Source organism: Octopus bimaculoides, chromosome 7 (genome assembly GCF_046866305.1).
Source record: "Octopus bimaculoides isolate indiv1 chromosome 7, ASM4686630v1, whole genome shotgun sequence".
Taxonomy (NCBI): domain Eukaryota; kingdom Metazoa; phylum Mollusca; class Cephalopoda; order Octopoda; family Octopodidae; genus Octopus; species Octopus bimaculoides.
Window position 1 is genome coordinate 76,978,768 of NC_142934.1, and position 20,899 is coordinate 76,999,666.

At 35.8% G+C, this 20,899-nt stretch overlaps 1 protein-coding gene across 1 annotated transcript in view; it reads left to right on the plus strand.

Moving 5' to 3' along the window:
- LOC106878135 (atrial natriuretic peptide receptor 1) overlaps window positions 1-20,899 on the plus strand; it is a 244,214-nt gene that overhangs the window by 172,579 nt on the left and 50,736 nt on the right. The window contains exon 22 of the mRNA XM_089355548.1: window positions 2,879-2,970. Coding sequence (XP_089211674.1) covers window positions 2,879-2,970 — 92 coding nt within the window. The remainder of the gene's footprint in view (window positions 1-2,878; window positions 2,971-20,899) is intronic.

Genomic DNA, 20,899 nt, shown 5'->3' on the forward strand with positions numbered 1-20,899 from the left:
AGAAAATTGGACTGGAAGAAGCCACCTTAGTGAGGCATTGTCTATGATACACATACAATAGGGTCTCACTGATATGGCCCAGTGATACGGTACAGTGGTGGTGCCTTCAAATATACTAAGCTTGAGGTTGATTAGATGGACCGTAAAACATGAAAAACGTGAAAATGAAAATCGGTTATATATGTAACTCATTGTTGAAGAAAGAGTGAGATCTGTTAAGTATGATTGAATGTGTAGAGAATAAGATGCGGATCATTTAGTAATAACTGGTATATTGTGACAGCGTTTTCGGTGTGTTTCAACAGAAATGGACTAAGAAAAGGGAGAACTTGGAAGTAGTGTTTTTAAGATGCGAATTTCTGTGGATATAAGACGACCATAAGTTGGAAAGTTATTGCATGGCCAATTTGAGCAACAAGCACCAGAGTTAAAAGCATAAATGTCTTGGGATTGGCTTTCCATAAGAGAAAGAGGAAGAGAGAAAGAGAGAGAGAGAGAGAGAGAGAGAGAGAGAGAGAGAGAGAGAGAGAGAGAGAGAGAGAGAACGAAAGACTGGTGCTGCTGCTGATAGCCCAAGATGAAATTTTGGATGCTAAATCGGTGAGCAGAGCTATATATAATCTTACTGAAAGTAAGACGTACTGATTTTGTGAAATCATTGCAGAAAGTGTTTCCTACATAATGAGAGTTTGCAAAAAGCTAACGTAAAAGGAGTTTACAAGAAGACATGACAACAGCTGTCTGTACCTTCAGTAGTCACTAACATTAAAAATATAGAATCAAGTATCTGATAAGTGGTACCAACATATTCCGGAAGTGTCTTTGGTGACAGAAATAAACTTAAGATATTTTGGTTCTTCACTATTTAAAATGAACGCTGATTTGAACATTGCAGGCCTGATATTGTAGTCCTCAAAAGTATCAGGCACGAATGCATTCCAAGAGAGCAATATTGATATCACTGAAATTGGGAGTGTATCTTGAACGAACAAATCTCGAAACACGAATTGCTTCCATCAAGAAACTGTTTTGTGGTCACAGCAAATATTTTCAGCGAACTCATGCTAATATCCTTGTTGAGATTCGACATTCAGTAGAAGATCCGGTTGTCATGTACTGTGCAAACCATTTGTAATAATAATAATAATAATTATTATTATTACCTTATGCCCTGATGCAGTACCAGGCAGTAGTTCTCATGGCTTCTGATCTTGATTGATTGGAAGTGTTATCATGTACATTGTTTTGTCTTGGTATAAAAAGATGGGCTACAGCAAATATTCTGCTCAGTACCATAGATTTGCTTGTCAGTTGTTTGACCTTAATCGGTTGAGCATGTTCCTTGGTGGCTGACGATATGTGCATCTCTGATCATGAGCAGAAGTAGTAGGAGAGCATCATAGCCATGTGTTGAGAGAAATTCTTTAGAGTTTGAATAATTCACCTTTGGAAACATGGGTGTTTTGCTCAACATCCTTAAACAAACCTTATTCAGGGACCTTTTGAGCGGAATGGGCTACTCAATCTGAATAAAATTCTAACTCGGTCCCACCTCCGAGGTCATGCGCTGTTTATCTTGATATGCGATCACCATGTCGCGCACATGTGGTTGTGATGTATGTGCCTGGTGTACCCTTATCAGACGGGTAGTCATGATGGGCATAATGGGCTTCGTATATTTTACCCCAGTGTCACTTTGATGACATGCACTGCTCTCTCACTCAATAATAATAATAATAATAATAATAATAATAATAATAATAATAATAATGATAAGGATTGCATCTCGACTGCAATCAGAGACAGAAGGCTTCATTATAATAGCTCAGGATCAGCGTCTGCCCATCAGAAACTACCAAAGAAGAATTCTAAAAATGATACTGATCTTGCCTACCGTTTCTGTGGTGCAGTCAGAGAAATAATTGACCACCTCATCTCTGAATGCTTTATGTTAGCCTCGAATGAATACATTAATCGCCACGATAGTCGTGGCCGGTAATGTGCGCTGGATTATATGCCATAAGTCTGGACTCCCATATGAGAAGAACTGGTGGTTACATAAGCCTGCCAACTTAGTAGAAAGTAAGGATATCACCATTCTTTGGAACTTTAGTTATCAAACTGATCGATTGGCTCTACAGGTCATTAGACCAGATATTGTGGCAAAAATTCACGTTGACATGTCTGCTCATAGATATGCCATTCCCAGTTGACTGCAATACTTTCGGAAAGTTAAATAGATATAAGGACCTCGAAACAGGAGTCTTAAAAAAGTACCATCTAAGAACGGCAACAGTGATCATCTGAGCTTTGAGATCAATTTTAAATGGTGCTCTTAAATACTATGACCAAATACCAGGAAACCCAAGGTATCAGAGCTACAACATATTGTTTGCATGGGTACTGCTCATATCCTAAGAAAAACGCTGAGAACTTGAAACTATTTGATTCTCTGAAAACTCTTTCAAAACTGAAGTACTACAAATTTAACAGTCTTAGTTCTCAGATTCTGGTCTATTTCCCCGTTCAATATCTCATGTTAATAATGAATAATGTCCATAGTAAAACGTCCAACTGTTACTCGAGGTCTCTGGGCGAGACGTTGAATAGCTCGTATACAACAATGCAACAACTAAATTATAACAACAACTATAACAACAACAATAATCATAATCCTGTCTACTATAGGCTCAAGGCCTATAGTAGACAGCCTGGTACTTAATTTATCGACTTCGAAAGGATGGAAAACAAAGTCGACCTCAGCGGAATAACAACAACAACAACGACGACGACGACAACAACAACAAAAATAATAATGATAATAATAATAATAATAATAATGATAATAATAATAATGGTAATATTTTTTCACTTCCAGCTTTAAGGATCCATTGTTCAGAAATGACGAAGCAACTATTGGACGAAATTGGTGGATTTTTTATTGAACTTAGAGGAGACATAGAGGTTAAGGTAAGTTGGTTCTCCAATGATATTAATACTATACCACTCACTGGAACGTGGAATCGATTCAATATTTATAATATTAGTTATACTAACGAGAAAATAGAAAGATAGTATATTCAACAATCAGTTGTAATAAATACCAGGTTTGCTCTGCTCTCTTTAACATGACCGATATATTTTTACACAAAGTATGCAGGAACATATACTCTGGAATAAATATATTTATTAATATTGCATCATACCTACAAATCTTTTAAGCTCATGTGTATTTATCGCTGAGAAAATGGTTGCTAACATCTTTTTGCATACGTACTATGGTTATATTATTATTATGCAATATGGAATTATTGAGCACTTTGCTGTATTGTAAAAAGAAGTAAATTTGCAGAGGCGTTATATATCAGCTAACAAAGTTGACGACATTGAGACCTGTGAGTCAAAAAGAATATTGGTGGCACTTAAATCAAAACAGCCATTACGTTTCAACACAATCGGTCATATATTGTTGTGTGAGACCATAAAAATATATGCTGTGTTATGGAAATCAGCTATCCTCTGGATACCAAGGTGGTCAGGAGAAAGAGAACATCTATGGGCCATTGATAAGAAGAGTGCAAGTCCAGTACCAAATCCAGTTTCATATCTATAATTATTTGAGCAATATGATATACATACTAACACGCAAAGTATGGCTGAACTTGGAATGTTGGGTAGGGAATGTAACTCCTTAATTCATACGCTGCAAATGATTGCGATATCTGGGACAATAAAACTCTAAGGGTGATGAACAAAACAAGTTGCTGTCTGCCACAACCTTGCTACCAAGCAGGTGGCCGGTAAAAATTTACTTTAAATTAAAAAGAGAAAAAGAAAATATACATATATGTATTTATGTACATACACACAAATACATACATACATACATACATACATACATACATATATATGCATATATGTATAAACTGGAGGACTGTCACAACATATATGAAGCACTGTTGTTTAATCACGGGGGTTATTTTCACAACAGCACTAAACATATGTTTTATAAACATGACTGTAATATTATTTGCATCCCATAGTTTGTTTTAGCCTCATAGATGGCGTGTCACTGTTCCAGTTAATTAATGCATACGACCAACTTTACATCGCTATGTAAATAAGGTCGGCGTAACCTGATGACGTTTATATTATTCGTATTCATATACAAGTGATCACCTTTGTCTCTCAGTGATTTGGGAACAATTGTCGAATCCCAAAAAGCCGAAACAAGTTGATCGGTTAATTCGAGCTTATTTTTACTATCCCAGCGGAGAAGGAAACGGAATGTCGATACAAACTTTGCCTCAAGTTGTTGTAAGCCTTACCATCAGAATAGAGAACCGGCTCAGATACTGCAAAGCATCTCATAATAATAACACACACACACACACACACACACACACACACACACACACACACACACACACACGCACACACACACATAAACACACACACGCACGCACACACACACACACACACGCACACGCACACATAAACACACACACACACACACACACACACACACACACACACAAGGCGATAACGTTTGTAGTAGCATACAGAATAGTATATTAGCAATAACAATAAGGGTAGTCAGAAGAGATGAAGGAGTTTATCTTAATACAGTTACAGAGAGCCTTCAAAGTTTCCAAGGAAATGGAATGGGATGAAATAAAATAAAGTAAAATAAACTAGAATATCTACATTATTACATTTAAGAATTGTCTGTCAATAGAGAATGCTTGCGTCTCTACTATATGTGTGTGTGTGTATGTGCGTGCGTGCACACGTGTGTTTGTGTGGATGTGTATATGTGCGTGTGCGTGAAATTCATTTAGACTGATCAAGTCACAAGACAAAAATTATAAATGCTCATTAAAATTGTTGTCAAATTAATGGGTTTATGGCGTTTAATCCGATTTCGTTAACCAAGCGTGTGGTTTCATGATGTGTTATACATATTTACTTCGTCCCGTCTTTCACAGAAATCCTGAAGTCTGTTTCTATATATTGTATATTACTCTGTAAATATGTGTCTGGTGATCATTGCCATTAATCTAACGGACGCCATTACCACATGATTGGTAATTGAAACCGAGATATACATACCTACATACATACACGGATAAGTAAGTATGTGTGTGTGTGAGTGTGCATAAAGTGGTGCAATACTATATGAGAATCGTCTAATTCACCATGAGATTTTTGCTCCAAATTTCTGTTCCTCTAGTGAGCATTCTAACCTTGTTTAAAATGTAATTTGCCTAAGTGCAACATATAAAAATAGTCTTACACTGTGTAGCAATATTTGCCTGGTTTAGTAGTGTTGTTGAACAATATCTAAACTATGTTTCTGTCTTTGCCTGCCTCTTGATGAAGCCCTACGTTCACTGACAAAATGTTTAAAATTTGGAAATTACAATCTTCTTTGAGATTCAGCAGATGAGAACGTTGTTCCTTGAATAAAACGCGTTAATCTACAGATGGAAACTTACCCAGCACAAGAAGCTGAACTCATCAATACTAATCAATATGTTGATTGAGCGGTGCAGGCTACTACTTACAACAGGTGATCATTGGTGATTATAAAATACTAGTTTTGTGACTGACACGCGGTCGATTGCAATTAGAAGTTAAATCTGCTCTCGATCAGAGACAAAAGTACAAATAAATAAATACATAACTATATGCAGGATGATGAAGTCTTATATATACAGTATAGTCGAATGGTTAAGAAGTTTGCATCAGAAACACAAGGTCCAGGTTTCGATTTCAATACATAGCATTTTGGATAAATATAATTTAATAGACATGTGTTTATTTCTAGATACATATGAGTGGTATCTTGAGTAGTTTCAAACCCTTCAGATGACGTGCGTGAGCGCAAATCTGATTGGTTATCTTCAGTTGAGTCTACTGTGGACGACCAAATTTTAAAATATCCACTACATCTCTACCTGTTTACTCGGCTGATAGCCCCAGTTATAATCAGAACCGAGATCAGTGAAAAAATATGCATGAAAATATAAATATTATTAAAATAATATTAATAATATTAATATCCAGCAAGAATAAACCACCATATAGGTAGAATTATAAATGTATATTAATGTTATTTTAATGATATTTATATTTTCAGGTCTATATTTAAAAGATGAGGAATTATGTACATTATTTCCTTTATTTACATTTGACGGATATATGTCCTCATCCTTGTTGTTAACACAACGTTTCCGCTGATATACCCTCCAGCCTTCTTCAGGCGTCTTGGGGAAATTTTGAATCTGGGTTCTCATTCCTAAGGTATTTTTCGATGTTATTATTATCATTATTAGTATTGTTCAGGTCACTCCTTGGAATCGAACTCGTAATCTCGAGGTTAGTAGCCCGCGCTTTTAACCACTACGCCATATGCCCGTGGGCATTATTCTTTGTAAGCTTGATACTTATTCTATCAGACTCCTTTACCGAACCGCTATGTTATATATATATATACATATATGTGTGTGTGTGTGTGTGTGTGTGTGTGTGTGTGTCTGTGTGTGTGTGTGTGTGTGTGTGTGTAAGTGTTTATGTGCGTGTGTGTAAATATATCTTCACACACATTTTTTTATATACTTATATAATCTATTTGTATGAATATGTGTGTATACGTACACATACGCATAAATACGTATCCATCTATAAATTCATATGTGTAATTCATATAAATTATATATTTATACACCCACTTACATACCCATATAACGACATATATACATGTATGTACGTTTGTAACTAATTTGTTTGCAAGGAATTCGATGTTGTGAGTAAATAAAGATTTCTTATAGTGGCGCCAAAACCAAAGATTTTTGACGGAAGGTTATGCTAAATGCAATCGACTTTAGTACATAGCCATTTAGAGATGAAAGACAAATTTGACCCTAACTGGATTTGAACCTTAAAACGTAACGGAAAGGAATGAAATCACGAAAAGCATTATTAGAGAGATTCTGTATCGTTTCTGCCAATCCTTCACCGCCCTTTGAATAAATATTTAATAAAGTTGAAACCTTCTGTATATGCCACATATTTTTTTTATTTCTCTCCTCCTTTCTCTCTCTTTAATGTATATATATATATATATATATATATATATATATATATATATATATATATATATATATGTATATATATGTATATATATATATATATATATATATATATATATGTATATATATACATATATATATATATATATGTATATATATACATATATATATATATATATATATATATATATATATATATATAAACGTGTATATATACATACATACATGTATGTATGTATGTATGTATATATATATATATATATATATATATATATGTGTGTGTGTGTGTGTGTATGTATGTGTATGCATAAATCTATTTATGTAAGTATATACGTATGTGTGTTGTAGAAGTGGAATCAAGTTATCCGACTACACTCCTTTCCAATATGTGTGTGTGTGTGTGTAACTTATGTTAGTGTTGCTAAGTGATAAATATCAACGAATATTTACCGATGACAGGAATCAATATTAGTTAGTTTAATTTATCTAAGGGCTGACTTTGAATTGAAATTTCGCCTCCCAAGGCTTATTCAAACAGCCTGGCTGTTTGAACTAGCTTCAAAATGTGCAACTTAAATTCACAGTTGAAAAGCACGTGTGTACACACACACACACACACACACACACACACACACACACTCACACGCACGCACGCACGCACACACGCACGCACGCACGCACGCACGCACGCACTCACTCACTCACTCACTCACTCACTCACTCACTCCTATGGGTTCGCATAGAGAAATAAGCATAAAAGAAGAATCAAGAGATAAATTATCGAACTTTAATCCCCCCCATTATCTCAGTCAGTCCTATCCAATGTATCAAGCGTACCAGATTCTGAGCAAGCTTAACAAAGACTTTGTTGGCTTCAAACAGCAAGCCATACTGCTTTTGGACTATTATTCTATCACGGACCGGTTATATGAAATCATTTTATGCTCTTATAGAGACGATACAGAAATCATATGGCATTATGTGTTCCAATGCAAAAATTGCCTGTTTCAGAGAAAAGATATTATTAAAATGGTCTTTAAAAGGTTACTAAGGTTTGGAGGCGTTATTCATTTACCAAAGTTCCACCAAACGTAAATTAGATTTTCTTATTCATGGAGACTGCCAAAAGATATAACAACAAAAACATGTAACTGTTAATTATCACTTCTCTCTCTCTCTCTCTCTCTCCCTCTCTTTCTTTCTCCCTCTCTTTCTCTCTCTCTCTGTCTTTATTCTCCCTCTCTCTCTGTTTTTATTCTTTCTAGCTGTTATATTTTTGTTTTAGTTTATTCTTTTGTATAAGTGCTATTATATACCTTCGCCAGTCTGTCATGGCTTACCACATTTAACACGAACGTTTAAATTGATTAAACGTTGTAATATCTACGCACCTGAAACCTCCTTCGGCTCCATGATCCAATCTTCTTATTTTGAAAGCGTCCATCATTGGTTCTCCAGCAGGGTCCATATAGTAGCTTTCATTGTTAAAATTTATATGCAATAAATTGGTTATGCTTCTACAATACATCAAATATCTTTTATACAGTTCCTTATGGTATATTTAATTGTAAAAATATAATAGGATATTTTAAACCTTGAATGGGTATGGGAACCCATCTGAGTGAAACATGGTTCAAAGGAGTCCATAGGTGAAAAACGGTTGAGAACCACTAGTCTGTTGCAAACACACCGGCCTAAATAATAAGGGAAGTATCTTTACTAAATTTTTCATTATTTTGAAAATTAATTGAAACAACAGCAGTATATTTCAACAAAAATATGGTAGCACAAAGGTTTAAATAAATAAATAACTGAAAGTATCATCCCGCGGTTGAAATTGGATGTTCGAGTTGCTCAATCCGACTCAACAGTCGACTCAGTCTAAATGGTTGAATATTCCTCAGTCATTTCCACCTTTAATATAATCGTTAGGCAGAATCAGCGTAACAAGATTATTGTGAATTCAACGAGCTTTCATATACTTTTCGTCTTCTATAGTTTGACTCAAGGTTTGGATCTACGCAAGCTTTGGTAGAAAACACTTGTCTAAAATACCTTGAAACGGGAAGCGAACACTGGACCACTAAGCAACCAACTAATATCACTTCCCCCTCCAAATACGCATGCATACGAACACTTATTCTTTATAACTTAGTTGTTTGTGTTGTGAATCACTTATATTAGGACAGTCACATTTCGAAGCACATGTTGGTTAGAAAAACTAATTATTAATTCATTGGTAGCTCCCCACCCCCAGTCGCTAGTTGTATATATATATATATATATGTGTGTGTGTGTGTGTGTGTGTGTGCGTGCGTGCGTGCGTGCGCGCATATCTGTGTATCTCTTCAAACACACACACACACACACGCACACACACACATATACACATATAATTGTGTGTGGGTGTGCGTTCGCGCGCACACATATACTTATATATACATACAAGCTAATATACATATACTAAAATAAGAAACTCTCTCTCTCTCTCTCTCTCTCTCTCTCTCACACACACACACGTATATATACATATAGTTTTCTTATTTGGCCATATGTGTATGAACTTTAGTGTACATACACAACATTTGTATGTATCATATACGTATACATACATATTTACACTCGTAAACGCGTCTTAATCTGTTTGCACGTTATATATGTGTGTGTGTGTGTGCTGTGATGTGATATGTTATGGAATGGTGTGTCTCATTATTTGTGTGTGTGTGTGTGTGTGCGTGCGTGCGTGCGTGCATGTGTGTGTGTGTGTGCGTACGCATTTTAATATTGTTAAGAGAACTCGAATAAGAACGTCTGAAGCTTTTGACTTAACTACTTTCAAATTTATCGTAATATATCTCATATTACTGAAATTCTGGGAAAAGTTGATCTTTAGCTTTGAGAAAGCTGAGATAGAGGCGCAAATAATTATATACGAACGCAAGCTCTAAACACGCACATATATACATACATACACATACGTGCGCGCAACACATACACACGCTTGCACACACATCCAGACACATCAATAACCATATTGAACAACACGCACACACATTAGCCAACGAAGTAGTCTTTCAATGGTCGCTCAAACTGCTTGAAATAGAAGTCGATATTTTTTTCCAATCACTACTTCCTCTCTTGGTTTCTCAAACATCTAATGGAATTTTAAGAAGTTGATCATGAATATGGTGTGTTTTGGATATTATAAAGCTGGCAGGATCCACCCCTCTCACCCTAAAATTAGAAAAAAAGAAACGATGAATCCCCATTTCTGAAAATGATAAGTTAGTCACAAGTTGGCACACCTATGATCATAAATCTTTGGGAGAAGTCTCACTCGGTTGAATGGACTTCGGTATTGCTATTGTTGTTGGTTAGTCTCAGATCAAATGTGAATAATCAGATCTATGGTGTTCCATCCATGTCTACCCCATCATATTTTCAGGCGTTGTGTTTCTAGGACTACATTATCTCATGGATCCTTCTGTCTTTTGTTTAACTTGATGGAAATTTGGATGCTAATTCTGACATGTTTAGAGGTCACATAAAATCCCTCTCAGATAATTCATGGAGTAAGAATTCGATTGTGTTAAAATATAGAATAAGGAAAGGGAATGCCACAAGACATTTGGTTCACAGCGCTTCTGGTATGCCATCGCAAACTATTTACATAAAAACGTTAGAACAAGTCTATATATCTGAAAACAAAAGGCAATAGACAATTGAATCTGGTGGGGGTGGGTACGTATTTGGTATATTTTATTGGTCTCGATGGTGTGAGAAGAAAACTGACCATACGAGAATAATACGAATGAATGGGACCAAATGGTTTAAAGCATTTACTTCAATGACTCGCCATTTCCATCAAATCACTCACTATCTCTGAACACGAAAATAACAACGGTTTAGAATTGCCTCGATCATCATCCGACTACCATGTGATGATGGCAAAGTCAAATTACGAAAACAGTGAATGTTTTACAGAGTGAGTGGTGGAGAACAAGTGGGAACCAAAAGTTTCCATCCATTTGTTTTCTCTGCTTACTATTCCTGGAGAAGAACACACACATCACTGTATCGACCAGACCATCGGCTGCTGTCACACAACGCTTGTCACAATGCGCTTCCTCAGAATATTGTAGCTTTCAAATGATACCATCCCACTGGCTAGGCGGGCAAGCCAACATTCCCTCCGAATGGAGTGTCGTTCATTTGTTACAGCTAAGTGGACGGGAACAGCGTGAAATAAAGTGCCTTGCTCAAGAACACAAGGCTCCGTTGGTCTGGGAGTCGAATACTAGGCCACATACCTTCCGAATACAAACACATACACACACACACACACACATACAAATATACACACTTTGTGTGTCTATACATATATACACACATACACACACAAATATACACCGTCTATATATATATATATATATATATATATATATATACACACACACACAATATATATATATATACACACACAATATATATATATATATATATATATATATATATATACACACATACACACACACAAATACACACACACACTCACGCACACACTCACACACACACTCACACACACAGATATACACATTTGTGTGCTCTAAATGATCTCTCAAAATATCCTTTTCACTCCGATTTCCATAAAATTTATCATTATTAAATGCTGCCTTCCAGGAGAAAAAATACCACAACCACCACCACTACTCTACTACTACTACTACTACTACTACTACTACTACTACTACTACTACTACCACTACTACCACCATGACGACAACGGCAGCCACCATCACTACCACCACGGTCGTCATCTCTAACTCCGCCGCCGCCGCCGCCACCACCATCACTACCCTTTATTCTTGCCAAATTCGAATTCCATTGCAAACAATCCATTGCTACGCCTCACTGACCACTACCAACATTATTACAACAATTATTTACAATTACCTATCAAATTTGTCAATGACCTCACACCGCTTTGCTACGCCTGAACAAATATCGCTTCCAATGATGACGATTTAGTTTTTAAAATTCTTTTTACTTTTCACTATAAGAAAAAAAAAGAGAAAAGAAAGAAAGAGCCGGCATACCTATTAAGTCCTCCTCCTCCTCCTCTTCCACCTCCTCCGTTTCCTCTTCCTCTTTTCCTCCTCCTTTTCCTCCTCCACCTTCTTTTCCTCCTCCTCCTTCTTTTCCTCCTCCTCCTCTTTCTTTCCCCTCCTCCTCCACCTTCTCTCTCTTTACCTATCATATGATAATAAAGTAGATGTTAAAGAAATTGCAAAAAATCAACAACAAAAAGCAAAAAAACCCAGAAAGCAAAACAAAACAAAAACAAGAGAAATATCAAGACCTAGCAATATGAGATGTAGAAATTGTGGTAGGCTAAGATGATAGTTGTTCTTGTGGAAATTGCTGCACTTGGCACATCTAAACAACGACCTAGAGGTTGAAGGATATAACTTCATAAGCCAACGATGTCTGGACACTGATGAGCGCCTACAGAACAGTTTCGTCACTGTGCACATCTCACATAGTCTCGTTCGACTCTACATCTGTATCAGTAAAGTTTATCTGGATATGGTAGCGTCCTTCAATATTAATGACAGACTAAAATGCTTCTGGAGTTTAATCATAGTAGTCCTCGACCTGAAAGTCGACCGAGTTTCACCCAGAATGCCGTCACACTTCTATACTGCAACTATTTTTCTCTTGAATGTTAGAGTGGAACATCCATCAATCCCGTTGCAGGAGGTCAGTGAGCGCCTGAGGGTATTCTAGATGCCAGATTCCCTGCCTCCGTCTCAGCTTGACACAATACTGTAGTTGCATCCAAGGAGCTGCAAAAAGTTATGCTTCATAAACGGAGACAACACGAGCTCTGTTCACTGTCGACTGGTGGGGCAACATGAACGTATGTCTACGTATCAACATTTCAGCATTTACTTACGTCTGGTTTACTTTTTGAATTCAGATCTTTTCTTTCATCCTTCCTGGTCAATGACCTCTCATGTAAGAAATGGATGAATGATTGAACAGATAAATAAATGGCTGTGCGGTAAGAAGCTTGTTTCCAAACCACGAGGCACCTTGGGCAAGTGTCTTCTATAGCCTCGGGCAGATCAAAGCCCTGTGAGTGGATTTGGTAGACGGAAACTGAAAGAAGCCCGTCGTATATATGTATATATATATATATATGTGTGTTTGTGAGTCTGTGTTTGTCCCGCACCATCGCTTGACAACTGATGTTGGTGTGTTCACGACCCCGTAAGTTAGCAGTTTGGCAAAAGACCGAAAGAATAAGTCCTGGGGTCGATTTGTTCGACAAAAGGCGGTGCTCCAGCATGACCACAGTGAAATGACTGAAACAAGTAAAAGAATAAAAGAATATATGTGTGTGTGTGTGTGTGTGTGTGTGTGTGTATAGCTGTATCTGTATGGAAAGAATTGAAAGTAATGCTATGCCTCTTCGTAATAATCCTTACTAATAATATTGTCGATATAAAGGCGGCGAGCTGGCAGAAACGTTAGCACGCCGGGCAAAATACTGAGCGGCTTTCGTCTGCAGTTGCGTTCTGAGTTCAAATTCCGCCGTGGTCGACTTTGCCTTTCATCCTTTCGGGGACGATAAATTAAGTACCAGTTACGAACTGGCGTCGATCTAATTGACTTAAACCCTTTGTCTGTCCTTGTTTGTCCCCTCTATGTTTAGCCCTTTGTGGGCAATAAAGAAATAAGAAAGGTTAGCACGCCGGGCGAAATGCTTAGCGGTATTTCGTCTGCAGTTACGTTCTGAGTTCAAATTCCGCCGAGGTCGACTTTGCCTTTCATCCTTTCGGGATTGATTAAATAAGTACCAGTTATGTACTGAGGTCGATGTAATCGACTGAATCCGTTTGTCTGTCCTTGTTTATCGCGTCTATGTTTAGCAGGAATAAATATTGTTGATATAAAGGCAGGATCAGTAGCACGACGGGCGATACACACACATATATATATACTTATATGTGCACACACACATTTAAATGCTCACCCACGTACACACAAACATACAAACATACATGATATATCACACACATTAGCCTGCATGGATGTGTATGTATTGTGCGTGCGCGCGCGCATATATCTATATATATATATGTGTGTGTGTGTGTGTGTGTGTGTATAAAACGTTCGTCCGTAGACATACACATTTACGTTCGCACGCATACACATCCGTGCGCGGGAATACACGTACATACGAATGCACACATATTTGTGCGTTTGTGGTGAATCAAATACTGAAATGTGGATAGAGGAACATAGGTTTATACTTACACTTGTAGCCAGTATATATGCGCATGTGTGAACATATCTACACACGAGGCCATGGTACTTGTAGCTGCTTATATGTTGTATGCTTCGTAATTAGTAGTTTGGTGTAAGAACGAGAAGGTTGACTATTTAATTACCCATTTAAATATAATGAATCAAAATAATGCGTTTCTGAAGCACCTATGATCTCACGTTATTTCCCCACAAAGTGATTGATTCGTGAAAAGAATAATTAAATTAATCACATAATATAATTTCCACTGAAATGTAAAATTGATAAGCCTTGACTTGACTAAGACTTAAAAAAAAAAACAATAAAAAATAATTAATTGCATTTATGAGAAATTTAAATATTGAATATACAATTTAACCGATAACTAAATAGCAATCTAGACTAAAATGAAAATTACATTTACCCCCAAATACTCCTTAAGCTAATATGAATTGTAATTCTTTTGATCATTTTTCTCTCTTTCTCTGTCTGCATATAAGCCTCTCTTTCTCTGTTCTCCTCTTTTTTCTTTCTTTATCCTTTTATATGCTTACACAGCCACACACACATAACATATAAATAATGCATTTTGCGAAAGAATTTCCTTGACTATCTGAGACTGGTAAAAGCTGGTGATTAGCTAGTTCTTAAATGATATGAAGTGCATGGCGCATGGGATGCATCTCGTTCTATTGTATTAGTTAAAATAGCGAACAAACCTCGAACACTCACAGCGAGGGCAAACTAGACAAAGAGTTGTACCAGTACATTGCACAATGAAGTGATATGCCGTAGAGTTGAACTCAAGGATTCCGAGTTTACACGCACGCACGCACGCACGCACGCACACACACACACACACACACACACGCCAAGTTTTTATTGACGCGCTGCCAGACAGTGTTAGTGGACTACGTTCTGAGTTCAAATCATATTGAAGTTAAGTTTGTCGTTTTCCTTCTGGGGTGATAAAAGAAGACCAAATCAAGTATTGTTTTGAGGTAACTTACAATTTGGTACTCTCTAAACTCAAGATCTTTTACATCAAATATGAATACACACACATAAAAGTAAGTGCGTATGTATATATGTATGTATATATGATATATATATCTATCTATATATATATATATATATATAAAACAACACATACATACTCAGAAAAATAGATATACGCACAGTCTCACGTACACACACCTAACATCCCCACCGACACAAAAACACACACAAACACACATACACACGCACTCACAAACGCACTCACGCACACACACGAACAAACACATATACACATACACACACATGCGCACACACAACACCCTAACAAATATTAATCACACACATACACACTCACACAAACGTGCACACACATACACACACCATCCTACCATAGATAAAAAACACACACATACTCATATACACATGCCACACACGCACACATACAGACATAGGCATACACATACATATGAACCATCACACACATACGTTTGCTTACACACACACACACACACATACCACAAGGTATTTAAAACAACACACCCACTCAGACAGAGAGACGCACACACACTCCCACACTCACACACTCCCACACTCACACACTCCCACACTCACACAAAACACTCCCACGCACACACACAGATGCACACATACATACACACACATACGCACACATACGTACACACCCTCACACATACATACGGTTGCTCTCACACACACACACACCACAAAGACGATCAAAACAACACATACACACTCAGACAAAGAGATATACGCACAGTCTCACGTACACACACCTAACATCCCCACCGACACAAAAAACACTCAAACACACACTCATATACACATTCCACAATAAACTCTGGGACCAATAAAAACGGCACACACACACACACACACACACACACACACACACACACACACACCCACACACACGGACACAAACACACATATATACACACACATAGAGATGTGCACAGAACCAGTCCCAAAAACCAGTGAACCATGACAGACTGTCACAGACCAACCAAAAATAAAAAAATCTTCTTTAACTCTTCTTCCCTCCCACCCCAGCTAGCCAGTCATACTGTCTCTTAAGACAGTAAAACATTCCTTCAATATACACAAGAGAAAAAGGCCAGGTCAGTTCCTTCTCAATTTTATTCGATTGTCAAAGAATATGTATGAGAATATGTATATGTATATGTATTTTTCCATATGTGTATTTTCATACACTGTTTTTAACACTGTTTTTAACAATTTCACCTTAATATGACAATCAGTATGTAACACTACAAAGTTCATACAAAGCTTTATACTTTAAATATATTTTATCATCAAAGAATGTATATATGCATTTTAATACTCAGACTGTTTTTTAACATTTTTTATTATTCTCAAAGACTTTTGATAATCTTTTTCTAAAAAAAGTGAAACCGGTTAAGTAAATAAATATTTTTTAAAAATAAGTGCATTTTCAAACCTTCTTTCATATATATTTCCACTCGTACGGTATTCCACAACTTTACTTTATTATATATATATATATATATATATATTTACTTGCATATCTTTATAGCTTTATACACACACATACACACACTCACGCACATATACGTATGCATATATGTATATATGAAAAAAAAAATTTTCAGAATTAGATAAAAGACCAAGGCTGTGAAGATTTTAGAACATTTATAAATAGAAGGTCTTACAGCTCTTTCCGGGATATTTTTTATATCCCTTCATTGGAGACGGTGTAAGAAAATAGTTATGCAATAGTTAAATAAGATTCCAATACCTTGTGAGTAAATTCCAATAGTATTTAAGATTGATCATTCCAAGTAAAGAGTTTGTACACAGTGCCGTTGAATCGAAGGTTTATTTAAAGTAGCCTAAAAGTAGGGAATGTATTTGTTTTCGATTTGACCTCACAGATACATTCCCTTCTTTTAGGCCACTTTAAATAAACCCTCGATTCAACGGCACTGTCTACAAACTCTATACTTGGAATGACCAATTTTAAATACTATTGGAATTTACTCACAAGGTACTGGAATCTTATATGTATACCATTCTCTCTAAATAATGGATCTACAAATGCAATATCCCTGCATATCTCACGTCTATTTTCATTCCTCCACTTCACTCTCTATTTCCTATCTTATCTAAATTAACTATTGCATAATTATTTTCTCACACCGTCTCCGATGAAAGGATATAATAAATATCCCGGAAACAGCTGTAAGACCTTCTATTTATAAATGCTCTAAAATCTTCACAGCCTTGTTTTTTTTTTTTTATCTAATTCTGAAAAAAAAATTATATATACGCATGCTGATATATGACCTACGTTGGACTCTTTATTCGCATAATCACTGAACCTGGAGCTTAACTATGACTTGCCCATGACGCTTACTCAGCATTACCTGACACCCTTGGGTCTTATTGACTCCATTACCTCTCATAACCTCTATATGTATGTATGTATGTATGTATGTATGTATGTATGTATGTATGTATGTATGTATATATATATATATATATATATATATATATATATATATATATATATATATATATATATATATAACATACATATAAGAGAGATGACTACTTAGTGGACATCATTTTTGCTAGAAGACCTCCTATGGTCTGACCACTAAGAAAATGAAGACTTTTGAAATATAACCCCAAATGTAATTGGTAGAACTATATACATGTTCAATCTCGTGTATAGTTCTGCAAATTATTTGCGAAGACGATCATACTGAAGAGTTGCAGACAATTACGTAAGCAATTACGTAAGTAGTTAACAACGAAATCTGTCTATGATTAATCTTTATATTTTGTATCTTTTCATTTGTCTTGCTCGCTTACGTTCTGGTATTTGCTGAATTTTCTTGAGAAAAATCTTTTCTTAGTGGTCAGACCGTTGGTGGTCTTCTTCTAGCATAATGGATGTCCTCTTAGTGGTCATCCCTCTTATATGTATGTAATATAATTTTTCTGAATCTTCAGATGTTTCAATTTGCTAGGCCACTGGTTTTAAATTGATATCAATCAAATTAATATTCAACTTTTCACCCTTATTATTTAAATATATATATATATATATGCATACGCGCATATATATATATATATATATATATATATATATATATATATGCGTATGCATATATGTATATATATGTATAAATATATACATACATACATACATACATATATATATATATATATATATATATATATATATATATATATATATATATATGTTCATAGAAGAACATGTAATCGTTACCAATATAGCAAGAGATTTCACCGCAAAAAGTCTAAAGTAGACTCCTTAAGGATCGTTCTCCTTGGTTATATATCCAAAGTTTTAAATTTAAAAGAGAGTTTTGACGCTAATATCCATTATTATTGAAATTTATTCCTATATTTGACAGTCATATATCGCCTTATACAGAAATGTTGACATAGGAATAAATTTCAATAATAATGGATATTAGCGTCAAAACTCTCTTTTAAATTAAAAACTTTGTATATATATATATATATATTACATAACATTCACAATGACTCACAACATAACCTCAACGTCCACAATGACTCATTACGTAACCTCCACACAATAAAACAACGGCTAACTAGCCCAACAGAACTGCTTCTTCTCGTATTTGTTGCTCCATTCTCCACATATATATATATATATATATATATATATATATATATATATATATATATATATATATATATATATATAAAAACATATCTATATAAGTGTGTGTATGTATACCGTAAATCCTTGAGTATAGTCCGCCCTTGAGTATAATACGCACTCTTTCTCTAACTTGAGTCAAGGAGGTCTATACAACGTCCTTGGTTTGGAAACGTATATACGGTAACGTCCTTTATTATTATTGTATATATAACATAATGCAAACGTGTATCTTTTTTGTGCACTTTTCAGAAAATAAAGAAATAACAGTAATAACGTTAGTGAAAAATAAATATTAAGTAAATTGCCTTTGCGTATTTATGACTTAGAAAATTTTGCTTAGAAAATATTTTTCATTTTTAACCTCGTATATAGTACGCACTAGATATTTTGACCTTTAAATTTTGGGAAAAAAGTGCGGATTATACTCGAGTATTTGCGGTATGTGCAAAGATATGAAACTATATATATGTATATATATATATATCTATATTTTGAACTCAGAACGTAACGGCAGACGAAATACCACTAAGCATTTCGCCCGGCGTGCTAACGTTTCTTATTTCTTTACTGCTCACAAAGGGCTAGACACAGAGGGGACAAACAAGGACAGACAAAGGGATTAAGTCGATTACATCGACCCCAGTGCGTAACTGATACTTAATTTATAGACCCCGAAAGGATGAAAGGCAAAGTCGACCTCGGCGGAATTTGAACTCAGAACGTAAAGACAGACGAAATACCGCTAAGCATTTCGCCCGGTGTGCTAACGTTTCTGCCAGCTAACCGCCTTCTCCCACTCATAAGATTGAAATATCGTTTGCAATATCACAGCCCTTCTTGGGTAAATTGCTATTTATTTCATATTGATATTTTGCACGTGTATATTATTGCTGTGTTTTAGATTAACTTATTCTACGTCTCTCTTACAGTGTCAAGCTCTTTATATGTATTACATAGAGGTATAGCAAAATATGTATGTATGTGTACATGTGATAGAGTAAAACTTTTCGCTTGTGGTTTAACTTATAAGAGGTTATTTTCTGTTTTGATGCTATCTCTCTTTGTAGTTTTATCCAGTAAATCTTTCTATTTGCTGTAATGTCCCGACCTAGTGAACCTTGTCTAATTCGTGCAGACTCATTAGAAAAATCAATCAACTTGGCCAGATGTTGATACCGACTGCTGATTAGTTCGTTACAAATAATAAGAAAGCAATGCTATTTTGAAGTGCACTATCTTGGTGACCCTGTAGATCATGCATCTTAATGACTTTCAGAGAAGAATGTATTGTTGAGGAGTCCTTTTAATCTGTTAATCAGTCAATTAGCTGATTAGAATTCTGCGAGTTAAGAAAATATTTAAGTATACTGTATTTGCATCGCCTGCAGAATGTAACCTGCACCTGGGTAATGATAGAATGAATGAATGATATTCGTTCATCTTTACGACAATGCGAAAAAGATACAATGCTTATAATCTCATTCCAGACATGTGCAAGCTACTGCGAGCGACCCTCGAGTGTATGTGTTCCTGTAGTCGAGATTATGAGAGCGATCCTCGAGTATATGTGTGTCTATATTCATGATTATATTTCTATCTTGTAAATAACATCAACGAAACAATTATCTGAAATTGAACAAATAAGTACTGGGGTGAATACGATCGACCAAATACTTGAAGTCAGTACTCCAGCATGACTGATGCTAGCAAAATACACACACACACACACACACACACACACACACACACACACACACACACACACACACACAC